The sequence below is a fragment of the Euprymna scolopes genome, chromosome 29, assembly GCF_053919585.1.
Source record: "Euprymna scolopes isolate OS-2025 chromosome 29, ASM5391958v1, whole genome shotgun sequence".
NCBI lineage: Eukaryota > Metazoa > Mollusca > Cephalopoda > Sepiida > Sepiolidae > Euprymna > Euprymna scolopes.
The window spans coordinates 83,621,304-83,639,803 of record NC_136510.1 but is presented as its reverse complement, the minus strand read 5'-3'; the positions used below and the strand labels follow the sequence as shown (position 1 = coordinate 83,639,803).

The 18,500-nt window shown below is 33.0% G+C and overlaps 1 protein-coding gene across 1 annotated transcript; it reads left to right on the top strand.

Annotated features, from left to right (window-relative positions):
* The first annotated feature begins 2,251 nt into the window (after positions 1–2,251).
* LOC145252358 (uncharacterized) lies at positions 2,252–2,701 on the top strand. Its single transcript, XM_080111758.1, has one exon. It carries the CDS (start codon positions 2,252–2,254, stop codon positions 2,699–2,701), a length of 450 nt encoding a protein of 149 aa, XP_079967884.1.
* The last annotated feature ends 15,799 nt before the right edge of the window (positions 2,702–18,500 follow it).

Sequence of the window (18,500 nt, the reverse complement as noted above, 5' to 3'; positions counted from 1 at the left end):
GTTGAACTTGTTCACTCCATAAATCATTACACTTTCTCTCTCTCTCTCTCTCTCTCTCTCTCTCTCTCTCTATATATATATATATATATATATATATATATATATATACATACATACATACATCTCTGTCTCTATTATCTCTCTCGCTCTTTCTGCTTCTTTGTCTTTTCTCTCTGTTTCTCTACTTCGCTTTTTCTACCTCAGATACACATCGATAATGACCTTACCTGAACATCTTTCCATTGCCTCAATACACCAAAAATAATTTTTGAAATGCCTTTAATATATATACATAATAATTAATTGCTGAGGGTTTAGTTTTTTCTCTCTATAGTTTAAACATAAACCATTAAAACATAAACCATTAAAGAGAAACTTTCGAAAAGACCAAAATACACTTCTAAAGTATACTTCTCCTAAGCATGAATTAGATAATTTAGATAAAGTTTCTTTTTAATGGTTTATGTTTAAACTATAGAAAAAAATCCTTAAATCCTCAGCCATAAATTATGACACTACGTTCGGTGTTCTTCAAAAGTGTTAAAAAATTATGTACCCATAAAAATCTTTATATATATATATATATATATATATATATATATATATATATATATATATATATATACTAGAAGGCTGACAGGCGTTGCCCAAGGACTCATTTTTGCTTCCATACATGACGTCATACGTGACATCATCCATGACGTCATCTGCTATTATATAATACGATTATATGCTATGACGTTATCGTGAACAAGCAAACAGACAGGGATACGGATTTATTATAAGATGAACACGATCCAGCCGACGTTGTCTAGGAATCAGCTTCCTTTTAAAACTGTTATGACGTCATGCATAATGCTATCATATACCAACCGTATATGCCGGCATTACGTGCTGCTATGACGTCATCTTCTATGATGTCATACATGACGATGCTGAACATATATAATATTATGACGTCGTATGTCATATACGACGTCATAATATTATATATATTTGAACAATCAATTATAATAGACTGATTTATAATAATATTTAATAGAAACAGAACGCCTCGTCGGTAAAGATTACCATAATAAACTAGTGGCACCTAATCATCAACAAACTGCTCTCCGACAACCAGCAAATAATAAACCAAGGAAAATAGCAACCCTAAAAGTAAGAAGCCTGCACCAGATTGGCAAATTAGACAATGTTAAAACTGAAATGAAGAGACTGGAGGTTGACATCTACGGACTTGCAGAGGTGAGATGGAAAGGGGTAGGAGCTTTTACATCAGATGGTTATAAAATGCTCTACTCTGGTGGTGAACAACATTAAAAAGGCGTCGGTATAATAATCTCACTTAATATTGTGAAGAAACAAAAAGGCTAATAGCCATTATCAGATAGAATCATGGCAGTGACTCTCAATGCCAAACCTTTTCACATCAGCATCTTACAGATATATACTCCAACATCAGATCATGATGATGTAGAAGTAGAAACGTTCTCTGAAAAAATTAAGGAAACTCTGAAGCAACTGAAACCATCTGATGTTAAGACTATAATGGGCGATTTAAATCCCAAACGTGGAGGAAATAGAATTGGAAACATTGTTGGCACAAATAGACTTAGTGCAATTAACGAAAGGGAAGAACAATAGGTGGAATGGTGCATTAGGAAATGAATATATTGCAACAATATAAATGGTATGAGAATCATCCAAGAAGAAAGTGGACACGGATGAGTCCAGGCGATAGACAACGCAATCAGATCGATTACATCTTAATCCACTTCCGCTTCCGAAATGTAATCAAATTAGCAAAATCTATGCCAGGAGCAGATTGTGGTAGTGTCCATATCCCTGTAGTGTGTACATTCAACTTGAAGTTGAAAACCCTTAAAAAACAAACACTCACCAAATTATAATTTCAATCTATTAAAAACGGATAGTGCAATTAAGGAGAGTTTTTCAGTGGCAGTTAACAGATTTTCGGCCTTGGAGGCGGTCACCGATGTAGAAAGTCAATGGGAAAAGCTGAGGAATAGCATTAAGGAGTTGATAGAAGAGAAACTCTTACTAAAACCTAAGAAAGACCACAGGAAATTGATAACACAAGAAACCCTCGACAAAATGAACGCTAGACAAAAAAAAAAAAAAAAAAAGAACCGCCTCACCTATAAATCTATAGACGAAAAATAAAGATGTGTAGTGAAACAACAGAGGCGTGGTGTGATTAAATTAAGAGGACAAAAATAACAGTAAGCACATGCACAGCAAGATCAATGAAATCACAGGCAAGAAATCATCTTCTCATAGCGTCTGTATAAAATCAAAAGATGGGAATGTCCTGATGGATAAAACAGACATACTGAACAGATGGGCAGAATATATTGAAGACCTCTTTTATGGTGATAGAGGAAGTCAGCCCGACATTATCAAACTGATAGATGGACCTCCGATCTTAGAGGCAGAAATTGAAAATGCCATCAGAGAAATGAAGAAAGGAAAGGCTGCTGGACCGGACTTTATACCAGTGGAAACGTATGAGATGCTTAATAAAATAGGCATTAATAAGCTATCTGTTCTTCTCAATATCATTTATGACACTGGAAAGATTTCAGCAGATATGCTTATCTTCACATCTATCACACTCATCAAAAAACCTGGAACAACCGACTATGAATGTCACAGAACGATTAGCCTGATGAGCCATTGAACATACTAATGATGAGACTGCGAAACAAAATACGAATTGAAATATCAGAAGTGCAATTTGGATTTGTCGCAGACAAGGGAACAACAAATGCGATATTCACAATGACAATGCTGACAGAAAGATGTGTAGAGATGCAGAAAGACCTCTACCAGTGTTTTATCGCTTTCTCAAAAGCCCTTGATAAATAAACCATGAAGACCTATTCAAAATGCTAAATAAACTAGACATTGATGGGAAAGACCTTAAAATTCTGAGCCACCTTTAGTGAAGACAAAAGGTGGCAGTTAGAATAGATGGAGAAACATTAATAATAATAAGAGGAATCCATCAAGAGTGTATTTTGTCACCCGATTTATTCAACCTTTATAGCGAAAACATACTGAGAGAAATTGAAGACATTAAAGGTATAAGTTTGGGTGGACACAACATTAGCCATGTTAGGTATGCAGACGACACTGTATTTATAGTAGAATCCTAAGAGACCATCAAACACATGCTGGATGCTGTGATGAAAATAAGTGAAAGTAAAGGACTTGCTTTTAACTTCCCCCTTAAAACGGTAAGCATAACAGAATTCAAGAACACCCAAGCGCCAACACGCAAGCTATAATGTCTCAATGTGCCAGTTAAACAAGTTTATACATTCAAATATCTGGGATACTGGATCACATCTGATGGAAGATGCATGACTGAAATACAAAGTCGCATAGCAACAGCCAAAGCCACTTTCAAGAGATTTTCATTAATCATGACTAACAAAAACATTAATATAGATACAAACTTCAAAATACTCCGAACGTATGTATAGTCTGCTCTATTATTGGTTGTAAGTGCTGGACAATTACCACCACCACCACCACCACCACCACCAACACCACCACAGAGGCAATTGAAACTTGGTTTATGAGGAGAATTTTGAAGATATTCTGGACAGAAAAGAAAACAAACCATGGGTATTAGAAATGGCAAACACAGAAAGTAATAAAAACAGTACGAAAAAGAGAAATGGTACTCATAGGCTATGTCTACAAATAGTATTAAATTAAATTCCAGTTTTACGTCATTTTCTTTACACCGTCCCTTCTGCAGGTGAAGAATGGGGTTCCTAAATAATACTGCAATAATTTCAAAATGGTAACATATATGTATAAGAAAAAAACGCAAAAACAAAACAAAGATGTCTTTGAAGTCTCGATAATCGCTCAGAGAAAGAAAATCAAATAAAATAATTCACAGAAAAAACTGGAAAAAACAAGAACAAAATCATAACAAATAAGTGTTTCCGTAGCCAATAAAATTTACTTTGAAACACACCTGCATAATACTTTGGTGTTTTAACTTATTTGAAAGCGTTTATTCAGTTCCAAAAAGAAAGTATCGACATGATAAGTTACAGCTTTGAAGCCTAGGTAATCGGTCAATATATAAAATTAAATCGTCAACAGAAACTAAAAATAAAAAACAAATATAGCATCATTAAAGTCTTTATACTCGCTCAAAAATAGAAAATTAAATATTGATACCGAATTATTTTGGGGCGTTTTTTTGGGGGGGCGGGTAGTGCTGTTTTTGTATTTTGGGAGTGTTCAGGAAAGAGCAATATGTGTTTCTTTACATTTTATGGTAGTTCCGTCCGCGCAATGGGAGAGTTAGCAATGCGTGTCTAAATGTCAATAATTCTGCAAACCTTTTGTTAGTAGTAAAATCTTAAGGATTTCAGTATTTAATTTTTGTAATTTTGAGCAATTACCAAGATTTTAAACGTGCTATATACTTTTTTTAGCAGAATTGTATCATGTTTAAAAGTTGATTTTATTTTGTTTATGTTTGTGCGATTGTCGAGTTTTAAAAGACGTTATGTATATATATATTTTTTACTCATGCCTGTATGGTAATATGCTTTATTGTTTAAAAAATAAGTTGCCAGTATTTATGAAACATTAGAATAATTTTAAGGTTATCAGCATTTCATTTTCTGTTTTTGAGCGATTATTATGTTTTTATTTGTTTTTTTTTTAGAAGAAATGCCTCCTGTTGAGAAGTGTTTTTTTTAAATGTTAGAATGTATTCTCAGAATCCACCATGCAATTATTTTACCGCAGTAATCTTTAAAAGTTTATCCCACTTAAATTTAAATTTTACAACATCTGTTATTAATTGTTTAGGTGAAAATATGCAATAGTTGCAAAACATTATTCATTACTCATCAAATCGCGGCATATATATTGTGTGTAAACATCGTCCTGTGTTTGTAGGCAATCAGAATCCGTAAAGAAAATGTTGTCCTAACAAATTTGTTGATGTATAAAATTAGATGTGTAAAGGTAAAAATAATCACAAATTATTCATTAAACCACGACTTGTATAATATTGGTCAACATCGTATTGTAAGCTGTTATTGTTTACATCTGACGGTGATTATAACAAAGAAGGAAAGAAACAAGAATATAGAAAATATGTATTATATCCAGTAGTAAATGTACGTTTGTGTATGTTTCAGAGAAAAGCTAAACAGTCATTAGCTACTTAAAAGAGGTGGAAGATCGGTCCGTTTTTGTTATATGTTGAAAATTAAGTGTTTATTAACTGGAATTGACGCCATTCGAAAAATTAATTGTCCTACCGACGCTATATTGTAATGTTATGAAGTTTTTCGTTTAGAATAATCTAATTTCGGAAGAAGAGAATTGGCTGACAACCAATCAGAGGCAGCGACTGAGGGAGACTTTAATATTTTTGTTATTCTACTACGAGAAAGATAATGGCATATTTGTGTATTTTTGGGTAGAATCTGTGTCACGTGTAGGTTTCTCCCGGTGTCGACGGGTAGCGGTGGTAGGTGTAATTACTTAGAGAGAAAAATAGGTATCCCTTCCTTTAACGACATTGCGATTGTGATGATGTTTCTACTAGGATATAATGTCGTATTTTATTATCACGATTAAATGTGTTTGACAATTGTATTAGAAATTTACATTGGCCTAGTTGTATTGAATTTGTATGTGACATCTGTTGTTGCAAACCTACAATACTTTTATTCAGAAGGGATTTTACTTTATCGCTATAGAAATTGTGGCATTTTGAATTTGAGATACTTTCTGTTATAGCGATTAAATAAAATAATTCTAAATAAAGAAGTAAGAGTTATTGCCCTGTATAGATATTTGAAAAGAGTTCCAGGAGGGATAAAGCAACATGACGAACATCGCTTGGCACTAAATATCGTTTGTAATTAATTTAAGCTTTCTGCTTCGAATACATTGTGTTAAAATACAATTAGCTTCCCTGCGTGTTAAGTTAATATTCAATGATCCTGAAATGGCATTATCCAAACACAACCAAATTTGCTGACGACATGAGATTGGATTAAATAACAGCTCTCATAAATAAAAAAAAAACATACACGATCTAAAAAAAAGAAAACGTCGGAGAAATCTTTTCTGAACAAACAGAAAAGCATCTTTTGTAAAATAATCTTTTGTGAACACACGAGTTCGCATCCATGGGAGACGTATGGAAACTGCGTTTATTACTTCGCAAGCTGGACATGAAATATATTACATTTCATTCACATTTAATGAAACGATAGCACAGTTATTACACATTTTTTGGTGAGTCAATATCTTTATTTAATATCCGTTACAATTGTTTGAAGTTAAAGAAAAATGCTACAGAGAATGTTGTCAAATATGCTGGAAGTTTCAACCTCCAAAGCGAAAATTTTCTGTTGAAATTACTGACAGAAGAATCAATTCAAATTGGTTAAAATCTTCAGAAGATTCGAACATATGCATGTGTATAAGAGCCAAGTACGCCCAAAGATGGAGTACTGCTGCCACATCTGGGCAGGAGCTGCTAAAAACAGCCTATCCTGCCTTGACAGAGTACAAAATAGACTTCGTGGCTTGGTGGGGGATGCCCTTTTCTCTACTCTGCAACTTTTTTTCCACAGAAGAGACGTAGCGAGCCTGTCGTTGTTCTATCGTTATTTCCATGGCAAGTGCTCGTCTGAGCTCCAATCCCTCGTCCCCCCCTCGCCAATCTTTTTCAAAAAACAACCGACTAGCTAAAACCACCGTCAATAAAGATACAACTTACTGGTGAGTTAATATGCAAAGTCTCTTAAAAAAATCAGGTGATTTCTATGTTGCTGATGCATCAACCCTGAATCTTCTTGGTTGTAATTTTATTGAAGTAATTGATCTTTTCAATGTTCCCCTAAACTTAATTTTCAATTCGTTCAATATTAATTCTGCAGCAAATGATTGACCACATTTAAGAACATACTTAAGGCAATGTTTAGCAATGTTTTCCAGAAAGGTCTTGGATATTGTTCTAAAGTTATAGCGACTTTAAAACTGAAGACAGATGCAACGTCAGTCTCCAGCCCAAGGTGTCCAGTACCACACACAGCTTTAGCTACAGTAGAAAAAAAAAGAATTGGATTGTCTATAACAAACATACAAATTACTCATCTTGGGCAGCACTTATTGTCATTGTGAAGAAGGCTAACAGCAAAGTATACCTATGTGCGAACTTCAGCATGACATTTAAATGACAGACTGAAGACACATCAGTATCCACTACCCGTACCGGAAGATCCGTTTGCAAAACTTGACCTTGCAGATGCATATTTACAAATGAAAGTTGATGAAGATTCCAAACATTTTCTCATTATTAACACCCACAGGTGATTATTTCAATCCAACCGCCTGCCATTTGGAGTAAAGTCAGTTTTAGCAATATTTCAATAAACTATGGATACAATACTCACAGGATTGCCAAGAGTTTCCGCCTACATTAATGATATCGTTACAGGCACATCCATGGAAGCCTTTTGCATCGTCTTACTGCCGTGCCGACTCGAATTCAACAATATAGATTTCACTTTAGACCTGACAAATGCAAATTCTTCCAAACTTCTGTGAAATACATTAGATTCATATTTGACAAAAATGGTCAAAAACCAGATCTGGGCAATATTCAGGCAACAAATCACATAGTTGCTCTAAAAGATGTGCAACACTACGATTCTTTCTGGGCCTTGTAAATAATTATTGGTCTTTCTTACCTGAACTTCACAAGTTACGGGCGCCTATGAATAATCTTTTACAAAAATGGAACTGGTCAAGTACATGCAAAGAATCATTTGAGAAAATCAAAATACTTCTAAGTTCTGATCTATTGCTGACACATTACAATCCATCATTAGACATTACTGCTGTGACGAATGTTTAGACTATGGAGTCTGAGAAGTAATATCATATATATATCCTGATGAAAAAGAAAAAGCTATTGCACACGCATTAAAGTCATTGACGTTTACTGAACGAAAGTATAGTTAAATTGAGAAAGAAGTGGTAGCAATTATCTACGAGATAAAGAAATTTCACAAAATGCTATATGGCCGGCATTTTACTCTTATAACAGACCACAACCCCTTAATAAGTATTCTTGGTTCCAGGAAAAATACAGTTTAAATAGCAAACCGCTTACAAAGATGGGCAACTATACTTTTAGATTACAACTTTTCTATAAAATAGCAACCAGGCAGCAAAATTTGCCAGACAGATGCGTTATCCATCCAGACTCATATCAGTCATCGCTGCTATATCTGTGGAACCTGAAGTTGTCTCTGCACTTGTTTCCACGGTAAGATTGCTACCTGTCACTTCAGACATGATGCAGGAGACTGAGGCCGCAGAACCATTATTACAGAAAGTCCGATATTTTAATCTCACAAGCTGACCAAAATATGCATTGATTAGCATCTGAAACCATTTTTTTTCAGAAATCTTCTTTATCCGAGATCAATGGAACACTTCTCTTTGGAGAACGTGTTATTGTTCTATTTAAACCCCCGAACAGAGTTCTCAAGCAATTTAACTATGGACATCAAGGAATTAATCGAAAGAAAGCTTTGGCACGTCGCTATGTGTATTGGCCAAACATGGACAAGCAACTAGAGGAACGTGTAACAAATTGTGCCAAATATCAACTGGTTGCGAAGTCTGCTCGAGAAACAACACTACATGCATGGCCTAGAAATGCTTTAGTCACGACTACATATGGACTTTGAGAACTAATTAATGAAAACATTACTTAATATTGACTTATGTTTACAGTAAATGGCAAGAAACCTTCCACATACTACATCAAATGAAACTGTAAAGAAACTACAAGAACATTACAACAGGTTAGGCGTTTCTGAAATCTTAGTTTCTGATAATTGTACTACATTTACCTCAGCAAAATGTTCTGACTTCTGTAAATAAAGCAGTATAACGGTTATAAAGGTTTTACATGGTTAAATGTCATTGGCGTGCACGACCTTTGCCATAAGTCAATTATTACTGTTTTCATTAGTTCGTTACACTCTGTCAGCAGGCAGTACATGTTCACTCTCAATATTATTCTCTGTCTTTCTCTTATAACTGTCCTCATTAACAACTAAAGTTGGCCTGAAAGACCCAAAATATCATATTGCAATATACTCTTAATAAATTCACCCCCCACACACACGCACACACACACACACACTCACACACACACACACACACATATATATATAGTCTGTTTATTATGCAAACATTATTAGTTACATATGTGCATACATGTTTCGGTAGTGTCCCTATTTAAAATGACTCATCTCGTAAGACCAAAGAAAGAAAGATGGGTCTCTATAAATAGAGACTCAACTGAATCATGTATGCACATATGTAACCAATACTATATATATCCTCTGATCCCCAATTGAGCACTCTTTAATAATCAAGCAGGTTTCAATGGATATACGTCTAGGAAAACAATCTACACAACAATTATACATATATAAATATATATCATCATCATCATCATCAGCAGCAGCAGCAACACCATCATAATCAGCAACAGCAACAGCAGCAGCGCCCTTGTTGTTTTTACGGCGTCGGCGACCACAGCTCTTTAAATTGTAATCTTGTGATGACAAATAAAGACGGCAGTTACCCGTTGCTTTCTGTGTTGATTTGAGGGAACATCACCCTCAGTAAGAAAACACGCCCCCAAATACCAACCTGTGACATTTCTACGACATACAGCGACCAGCTTTCCCAAATGGTCACCCATCTGGTAATAGACAGACTCATCATTGTTTATCTTCGGTGATCTGGCGAGTACCAGCGAGTTAACGTGATTGTACCGTGTGTGTATATATATTGCGTATATTTAGGGAGCATTTTTTCATTTATGCAGACATTGTTAAAGACACACAATTTTTTTTCCAATTTTTTGTATTATATTTTTTATATACACGTCGAAGGTATGGATGTAACTTTTAACTTTTCGTGTACTCATTTACACATCTTCGGGAATTTGTGTAAGGCTCGGTTGGAATTATGGGTAGATTTATTTAAATAGTAGTCGAGTTGCGAACAAAGATGCGAGTAAGAGTCAGTGGGTATATGTATATATATATATATATATATATATATATATATATATATATATATATATATATATATATATATATAATGCAATCATGAAGGGAAGACGAAAATTCATCATTAAAGTGTTAAAATAAAATCCACGTTGTATATAGCTTAAATAGCAGGCCGCCCGGCATTGCCCGGTCATAAAATACGCTTAAATATGATTTATTATTATATTATACTAGCATTTCGGCCCGGCGTTGCCCGGGTGTTTGGAGGTGTATGCTGAGCAAAAAAAAAAAAAAAAAAAAAAACAGAAACAAAAAAAACGGTATTTTTAAAAAAATTGACCTCTATTATGACCCCTTAATGTTTATGTTTTGGGCTCAAATCAAGTTATTAAGTTAGATCCGTGTCCAAGGAACCAATATCTAAAATGTCAAGTGTTTAGACCCAAAATTGTCAGAGGAGTTTGGTAGAGTTCTCAAAGGTCAAATCGTTGAACTTTGACCCCTTAACAGCGAAATTTCTGGCCGAAACCCAATCACATCGATTTTACCTAATCTCAGTACTCTGTATATCAAATTTCGAGTCTGTAGACTAAAAATTGACAGAGTTATTGCGTAAGGAAATGTACACAGATACACACCCAGACGTTCACTTTTATAGATATATATTGGATCCAATATATAGTAATGATTTTAAGAGTTAAAAAAAAAAAATGACCCGTGCGCCACCACTGAGAATCCAAACCAAAACGTTTAGCTTACGATTTACTTTTTTCTTAGACGTTAATATTTTAGCTATGGAAACATTTTCGCTACATGAATAAAAATTAAAACATAACCCAATAGCTATTACGTTACGCATACATATTCGTAAAATGCTGTCGTTCAACCTTCACTTGGCAAATTCCATTTTTTTAATTTCCATACCGATTTTCCCCAGTTAAAACCCAAATACAAAATTTCACATTAATTCGAATTCCCTTTATATTAAGTTTCATGTTTGTAGACAAAAAAAAAAAAAAAATGACAGAGGAGTTTGGTAGGCAAAACTTTTTAAACAAATATATACGCATACATCAATATATATAAAGAAAGAGGCTTGTGTTTACTACAACCTCTTTACGCAAATATTACGCAAGTAGAAATAATGTAGAATATCTACATGGATATAATTACACGTAATAGTTAACTGGAGATGATGATCCTAGTGAAAACCCGAAAAATCTAACAAGAAATTAATTAAAATGAATTTTTAAAAGAAAATGCAAATTAGCTAAATCTTTTGAAGATTAATGCAATTCCACGACTCATAAACAAATTAGTAGGAGTATATATATATATATATATATAGTCTGTTTATGATACAAACATTATTGATTACACATGTGCATACATTTTTTCAGTGGAATCCTAATTCAAGGAGAGAACCTAATCAGCCCCCCCCAAAAAAAGGATCAATATTCTTTTTGGTCTGATGAGGTGGTCTCATTGAATTAGGATTTCACTGAAAGATGTATGCACATATGTAACCAATAATGATTTTACAATAATCAGACTACATACCAGCTCTGTCCTCCACTGGACACTCTTTAATAAGCATATATATATATATATATATATATATATATATATATATATATATATATATATATATATATATATATATATATATATTCTTCTTCTTCTTCTTCTTATTATTATTATTATAATTACTATTATTATTATTGTATAAAAGTTACTTTGTGTGTGTGCTCCTTCCTCATAGTTTCCAAACGACTGGACTTATCTATTGGAAAATTCACACAAAGGCAATTTATATGTGTGCCAATGTTCTCAGATATTTTTTGTACAACAATTCATCCGATGAGTATCAATAGTCGAAATATTCCGATCCTAAATATAGTTTTTTCTTATATATAAAAAAGAAAGAATTTTTACAGGGGAATATTTATACGTTACACCGGCAAGGGAGAAAATTAAATCCCAGAAAATGATTTCGTTAAATAAAACAACAGGGTTATTGACAAACTGAGATATAATTCAGTGGTAGAGTCTTGCATCGAATCATCCCCTGTTCAACCTCCGAGTGTACCTCAACATTTTATTTTATTTTTTGTTTTATTTATTAATGAGTTCAATTTACGTTAAAAGAATATACCATTTAAAATCGCTGCAATTCATTTCTTCATTTGGAAATTTAAGAAATAAATATTACTCAGAAGTGACTTTTCCAGAACACTCATCGTCAAGCCCAAATATTAGCTGGCGTTATATTGTAAACAAACGAAGACGGAATTGTATGAACGACATTATCGTAATTATTTTTTACTTTTTTATTTTTTGCTAATTAGCCCATCAGATTATTCCTCGTATATATGCTATTCAATAGAAGATTGAATCTATAATACATACGTTATTTGCATAAATTAAAATATGTTTAAGTTTAAAGTACGACCGGGCAATGCCGTCATCCAGCTAGTATATATATATATATATATATATATATATATATATACATACATACATACATACATACATATATATACATAGAGTAGCGTCCAAAACTAAGGGACAACATTTTAAAACCTAATATTTGTGAGAAATAACAACTGTTACAAGAAAGGTCCCCTTTTCTTGTAAGTAAGAAAAACATTAAATAAGTAAAAATGAGATTAGATAGACCGAGATTCGAACCTGGTAAGCAAGGTTCGGAAATAGATTTAGGAAGGAATAGATTTAGGAAGGAATTGTCCAATTTAATATTAAATAGTAGATATGTGTGAGGAAAAGGAATTTTGATTGTTCAATTCTTTTTTTATGAAAACTGAATTTAAATAAGGTCAGTTAGAAGAACGAACAATAGCAAATTTAAATATGTTAAAAAATAAGTTAGGTCGAAAAATAGGTTAGAAGAATTCTTTGTATGCAGAAATTATTTGGACGTGTGCGAACCATGCATGTTTAACCAACGTGAGTTTCCCACGTGTGTGTAGCACGTGTTTGAAGCCATATATGACGTCATAGCAAAAAAATGAAGTCTCAATATAGTTGCTAGTTTTAGGGAGCTGGACAATGTTGGAGATAGGGGGCAGTCAAGTTCGGATCGAATCAGAGGAGTCCCCCCCTTTAGAAGCGAAAGGTTAGACAGTTTTAATCATGTAGTCGACTTTGAATTCCTGGAACCAATCATCATTACAACCGGCCGAATGTAATAAAAGAACACATCATATTTTGTAACTGCGTCTTCGTGTCATCGATTTTACCAAATTAAAGGTAATGTGAAATAATCGTTAATATGAACTTTGTATCCCTATCTTCTAAGTAATGTGTCCCCCTCTCCATGACTGTTCCCTCCTGTGTCATAAGAACTGATAAACCTCCTCTCTAAATATATGTTAAAAGAACTCCTCTCCTCCTCTGTGAAACAGAACTGTAGAACTGTATAAATGTCTCTCTTCTCTCCCTCATCAATATGAATGTCCCCATCCTTCTGCCTCTCTCTCTAATATGACCCCCGTTTATGCAACACAACTGTGAAAAGCTAAAATTTTGACAACTGGTAGTCGTTATCATCCATAATAACATACTAAAATTTGAATCATTTACAAAGGATATAAAAGAACTATAACAATTATTTATTTATTTTCAAAATGCGTATATGCATATATTAGGTTGGTGCAAAAACAATGTCATTTGTTCATATAAAGTTGAACGGCGAAAAACGACATTATTTTTGTACTAACCTAATATATATATATATATATATATATATATATATATATATATATATATATATATATATAATTTTTTCTTTATTCCATCGCGTTTCTAAAATCAACGTCGTTTTTCTTTAGCGAAATTAAACTGGCAAAAATGAATGTACAGTACTGCTACAAAATTGTTTGCTAGCATAAAAAGTGAAAACATTTAAAATTGCAATATTACAAAAAGTAATTGAACTTGTAGAAGAATATTGAAAATGACAAAATCCGATCAATGAAAAAAAAACCCGTTGTATTTTGGTGAGTAAATTCAAAGTTTTAGAGAGTTTAATTAGATTAGTTAATTGAGGCGTCTTTACACAAATTGACATTTATATTGGCAAGTAAAATGTGGTGGTCTCAACTATTATGTATAAAATTTGTGGATGTGAAGGCTGTTAAAAAGTTTAAGCAGAGAGTATGCAAATATATATATATATATATATATATATATATATATATATATATATATATATATATATATATATATTGCGTATTGAGGGGGCATTCTTTCATTCAAACAAACGTTTGATTAGATCTTTTTTATTTTTTCAATTTTTCTGAGAACTTTTTTAGTCTGTAGGTCGAAAGAATATATATATATATATATATATATATATATATATATATATATATATATATATATATATATTATTGATGGGACGATTCCAATATTTCTCCCTATTCCGATTTCATTACCGATTCTGTTCAAAATTCCCGTTGTCGATACAATTACCGATTCCCATTCTTTTTAAATTTCTAAATATAGAGTTTTTTGTGGATAAGGAAGAGGTCGAATTACCGGCAAAACCCATATATTTCCGAAAACATAAAAATACACTTGTGAAGGCTTAATCTATAAGATTAAAAGTATAAGATTTTAGTTTCACTGGTAAATTAAAATCGATAAATATTTATCATTCCATCATTACTATGACACTTGGAGAATTAAATTTTTACAACCACGAACAAATAAAAGCAATAAAACTGATCGTTTCTAACATCGGAAAATAGGCAAAATTTTTTCCAATTCTGATACCCTAAAAATATTTATTTTCTTCGATTTCCGATTCTTATTCCGATCAATCGTCGTAACAGTACCCCCTCTCTCTCTTTATCTCTCTCTTTCTCTCTCTCTCTCTATGTATATATATATATATATATATATATATATATATATATATATATATATAAAGTAGTATTGTAAAGGCCATATGTGTGTACACCTCTCCTGGTCAAGAAATATTAATGCCCATGATAGGACACTTCTGTCAAAAGAGACATCATATTTTATACGTAATTTCTCTCTCTCTCTCTCTCTCTCTCTCTCTCTCTCTCTCTCTATATATATATATATATATATATATATATATATATATATATATATATATATATATATATATAGCATTCTTTAAACCACATATACATTTATTTAGTTACAGTCATTAGTATATAACACTAAATTAAATCTATTTAAATAATTAGCTCAATGATATTACTTATTCGACATAATAGCCTCGTTTCAACTGTACTATTTAAAAAAATAATTATTAAGTTCATTTTTATTTCAATTTATATTTGATTTAACTTATTTTACTGATTATTATCTAAAATCTGAAAACGTTTAATTTTCAAACCCGAAAACTAAGGGGGAGCAACTGTGATAGTTTAATTTCTTGAAGAATTGTTTAAAACGGAGCACGTTATTAAATATTTTCTGTAATAGATTTGTTTTTATTTCGAAATATTCTTCTAAGCTTAATTATTATTTTTATTTTTATTCGGAGGAAAGTTTTTCACTTATTCTTAATTTTTAAGTAACCCTTTTTTTATTTGTTCTTGATGGGTTATCCGTTTCTTTCACTGTATTCAGTAGTTTTCTTTGGTCATGTAAAGTATAAGTACGCCAATATAATTCATAAGTTGTTTTTTTGAAAAACTTATGCTCCAGAATACATCATTTTCCCTTATTTTCAACACCAATGCCCGGGGGAAGAGGGGTATGGGGTTAGAGAAAAATAATTAAAACTAATGTCCTCATTTACTTGCATGCCCACGAGGGCAGATTTAGTCAGATACAGGGCCAATTTTCCATGTGAGCAAAATCCATCGTCCCATACATTATCTGCTCCATTTTTTTTGTTTATAAAATTTAATCGGTATTTCCCAGGATTTATTATAATAATTATACCATAGAAAGTGTGTTTACAGATTTTCTTTATAATTTATTTAATATCTTAAATTAAAAATGGTCAATTTTTACGACGTGACCCAGCGTTGTTTATCCTCTAAAAAATTAAGACCTACTTTTTGGGGGCCTAATACGTTTAAACAGTCTTTATAAAGAATATGAAAGAAGAAATCTTAAAAAAAAATAAAACATTTTGGCGTGGGGATCACTTTTTTATATAAATTTAACGTAAAATGAGCACCCACTTTTTGGCCACAAAGCGTTCAACGAGACATGTCATCTCTAGTATTTTTTAAGTTTGGCGATCGAGGGGGGAACATAACAAATACAACTTTTTTGTTGTTTTTGGTGGTTGGGCGGGAATTACATTTAAACATAAAATAACGATAAATTTAATTAATTTTTATGAGACCATCCTGTACTTTCACCCACAAATTAAAAAAAAAAATCCCAAAATTTGACAAATTCAATTTTTTTTTTTTGGTGGGGGTGTGTGAATTACATCAAAAATATAAAATGACGCAAAATTTCATTTAATTGCTTTTGGAATTAATTTTTGGTAGATTTTTTTTGCGATCGCATGGGCATTCGCTGCTATATTTTATTGAAACAAAAGCTGTAATGATTTATTTTTATTTAATTTTTTGTTGGGTAGTAGTTTTCTTTCCAGTACTCAATATCCGGAGAATGTTTTTTTCTCTTTGTAGCTCTTCTGCCGAAATATCTGATGGAGAGAGTATCACATACTTTTTCTCTTTTTGGGCGATTACATTTACATGTTTTCATCCGTTCTTTTATTTTTGTTGTGGGAGTATCTATGTTGCCCATGATGAAAATGATTACTATACACGTGTGTTTCAAACGGAACTTCATGTCAACCCAGGCAACGACGGTTACCCATGCTAGTATATATATATATATATATATATATATATAAAAGGTAAGAGACGGAAGGAAAAGTTGATATTTGTTGTAGATAAGCGACCGATTATGTAAAAAGATAAAGGTTTTGAAGTCTGTCAAGGCATGTTAGGGTGCTCCGAATAGATGCTGCCCAAATGGAGCAGCAGTACTCTAATCTATACAGGTAGAGGATTGCATCAGCAGTGATATATCGACTGGAGCGGTAGAATAACCAAGCCATTATCTGGCTATCTTTGCAGTAGATTTAATGTATATATTCCATTTTAGATCGTGAATGAAATTCAGTTTCAGACGCTTGTCAAAACATGTTGCTTCCCATAAAACAAGAAACTTTCATTTCAATTGGAGCCAGATGGATGTCAGAGAGTTGATGATAGAAAGAGAGAAGCTCGGTTTTAGATGCATTAATATTAACAAGCAACCTCTTTCTCCAATTCACCACGTGCTCGAGGTCAAAAGAGAGAGGATCAGAGAGGTATTGGTCACTGCTGCTCTTTTAAGTGTTGCCATTGTCGTCTACATAAATGCCCACAAATGATCTAAGAATGTGATTTGGCAGATCATTGATAAAGTTCAGGAAAAGAGTTAAGCAAAGACTGAACCCTGATTTCTGATCATTGACGACAACTTTTGTAAACCTTTCGGACAGAAAGGATTCAATAACCGAGAGGACATTTCCAGCTATTCCGTAGCTGCATATCTTATGAAGAAGACATTTATGTCATACATTATTAAAAGCTTTTGATATATCAAGAGCAATTCCTCTAGAAAAACGAAGCCCCCGATAAAGAAAGTCACTGATCTTCTGTGGTATTACAGTTAGTACATCAGCTGTGGATGTAGCAGAACCCAACCATATGGCATGCCACTGAGTAGACTATTTTTGTTGAGGTGGTTAACCACTTGTGTATTTTTCAGAGATTCCAGAAACTTACTCATGATGAACAAAAGACTTATTAGTCTGTATCGAGAGGCAGATGCCCGATCTTCAGAACTTTTAAATACGGGGAAAACTGATCAAGTCTTCTAAGATTTCGTGAAGATTTTCCCTGTAACAGGTTCATAAATGTGGAAGCGAGTTTTGGTTGAAGCTTTTGGAGCACTATCATTGGAATGCCGTCAGGGCCAGTTGTCCTTATTGTAAACAAAGATTTTGATAAGTTTAGCAACATCACGCACAGATCATGTTGCATAGCACGTTTTATCATAAGAGGAAATACGAGGGGGGTTACAATTTACAATTTGCTGCAAAGAGATTGGCTTTATCAGATGCTGACAGAATTACCTCCGGTCCATCGATAATGGTTTGAACAGAGAACACACCTTTTTTTCAGGGCCATATTTAATATTCACTAACACTCGTGAAACCGAGCCGCTGCCCAGTAACTTTAGATTTGACAGACTGAGCTTACGATGCTCTCGCGTTTTTTATTACTCATTTGCACTGGTCACTAACAGCGATAAAGGCGGCTGTTGTTGAAAGCAACGGAAATAGTGGTTTCATTG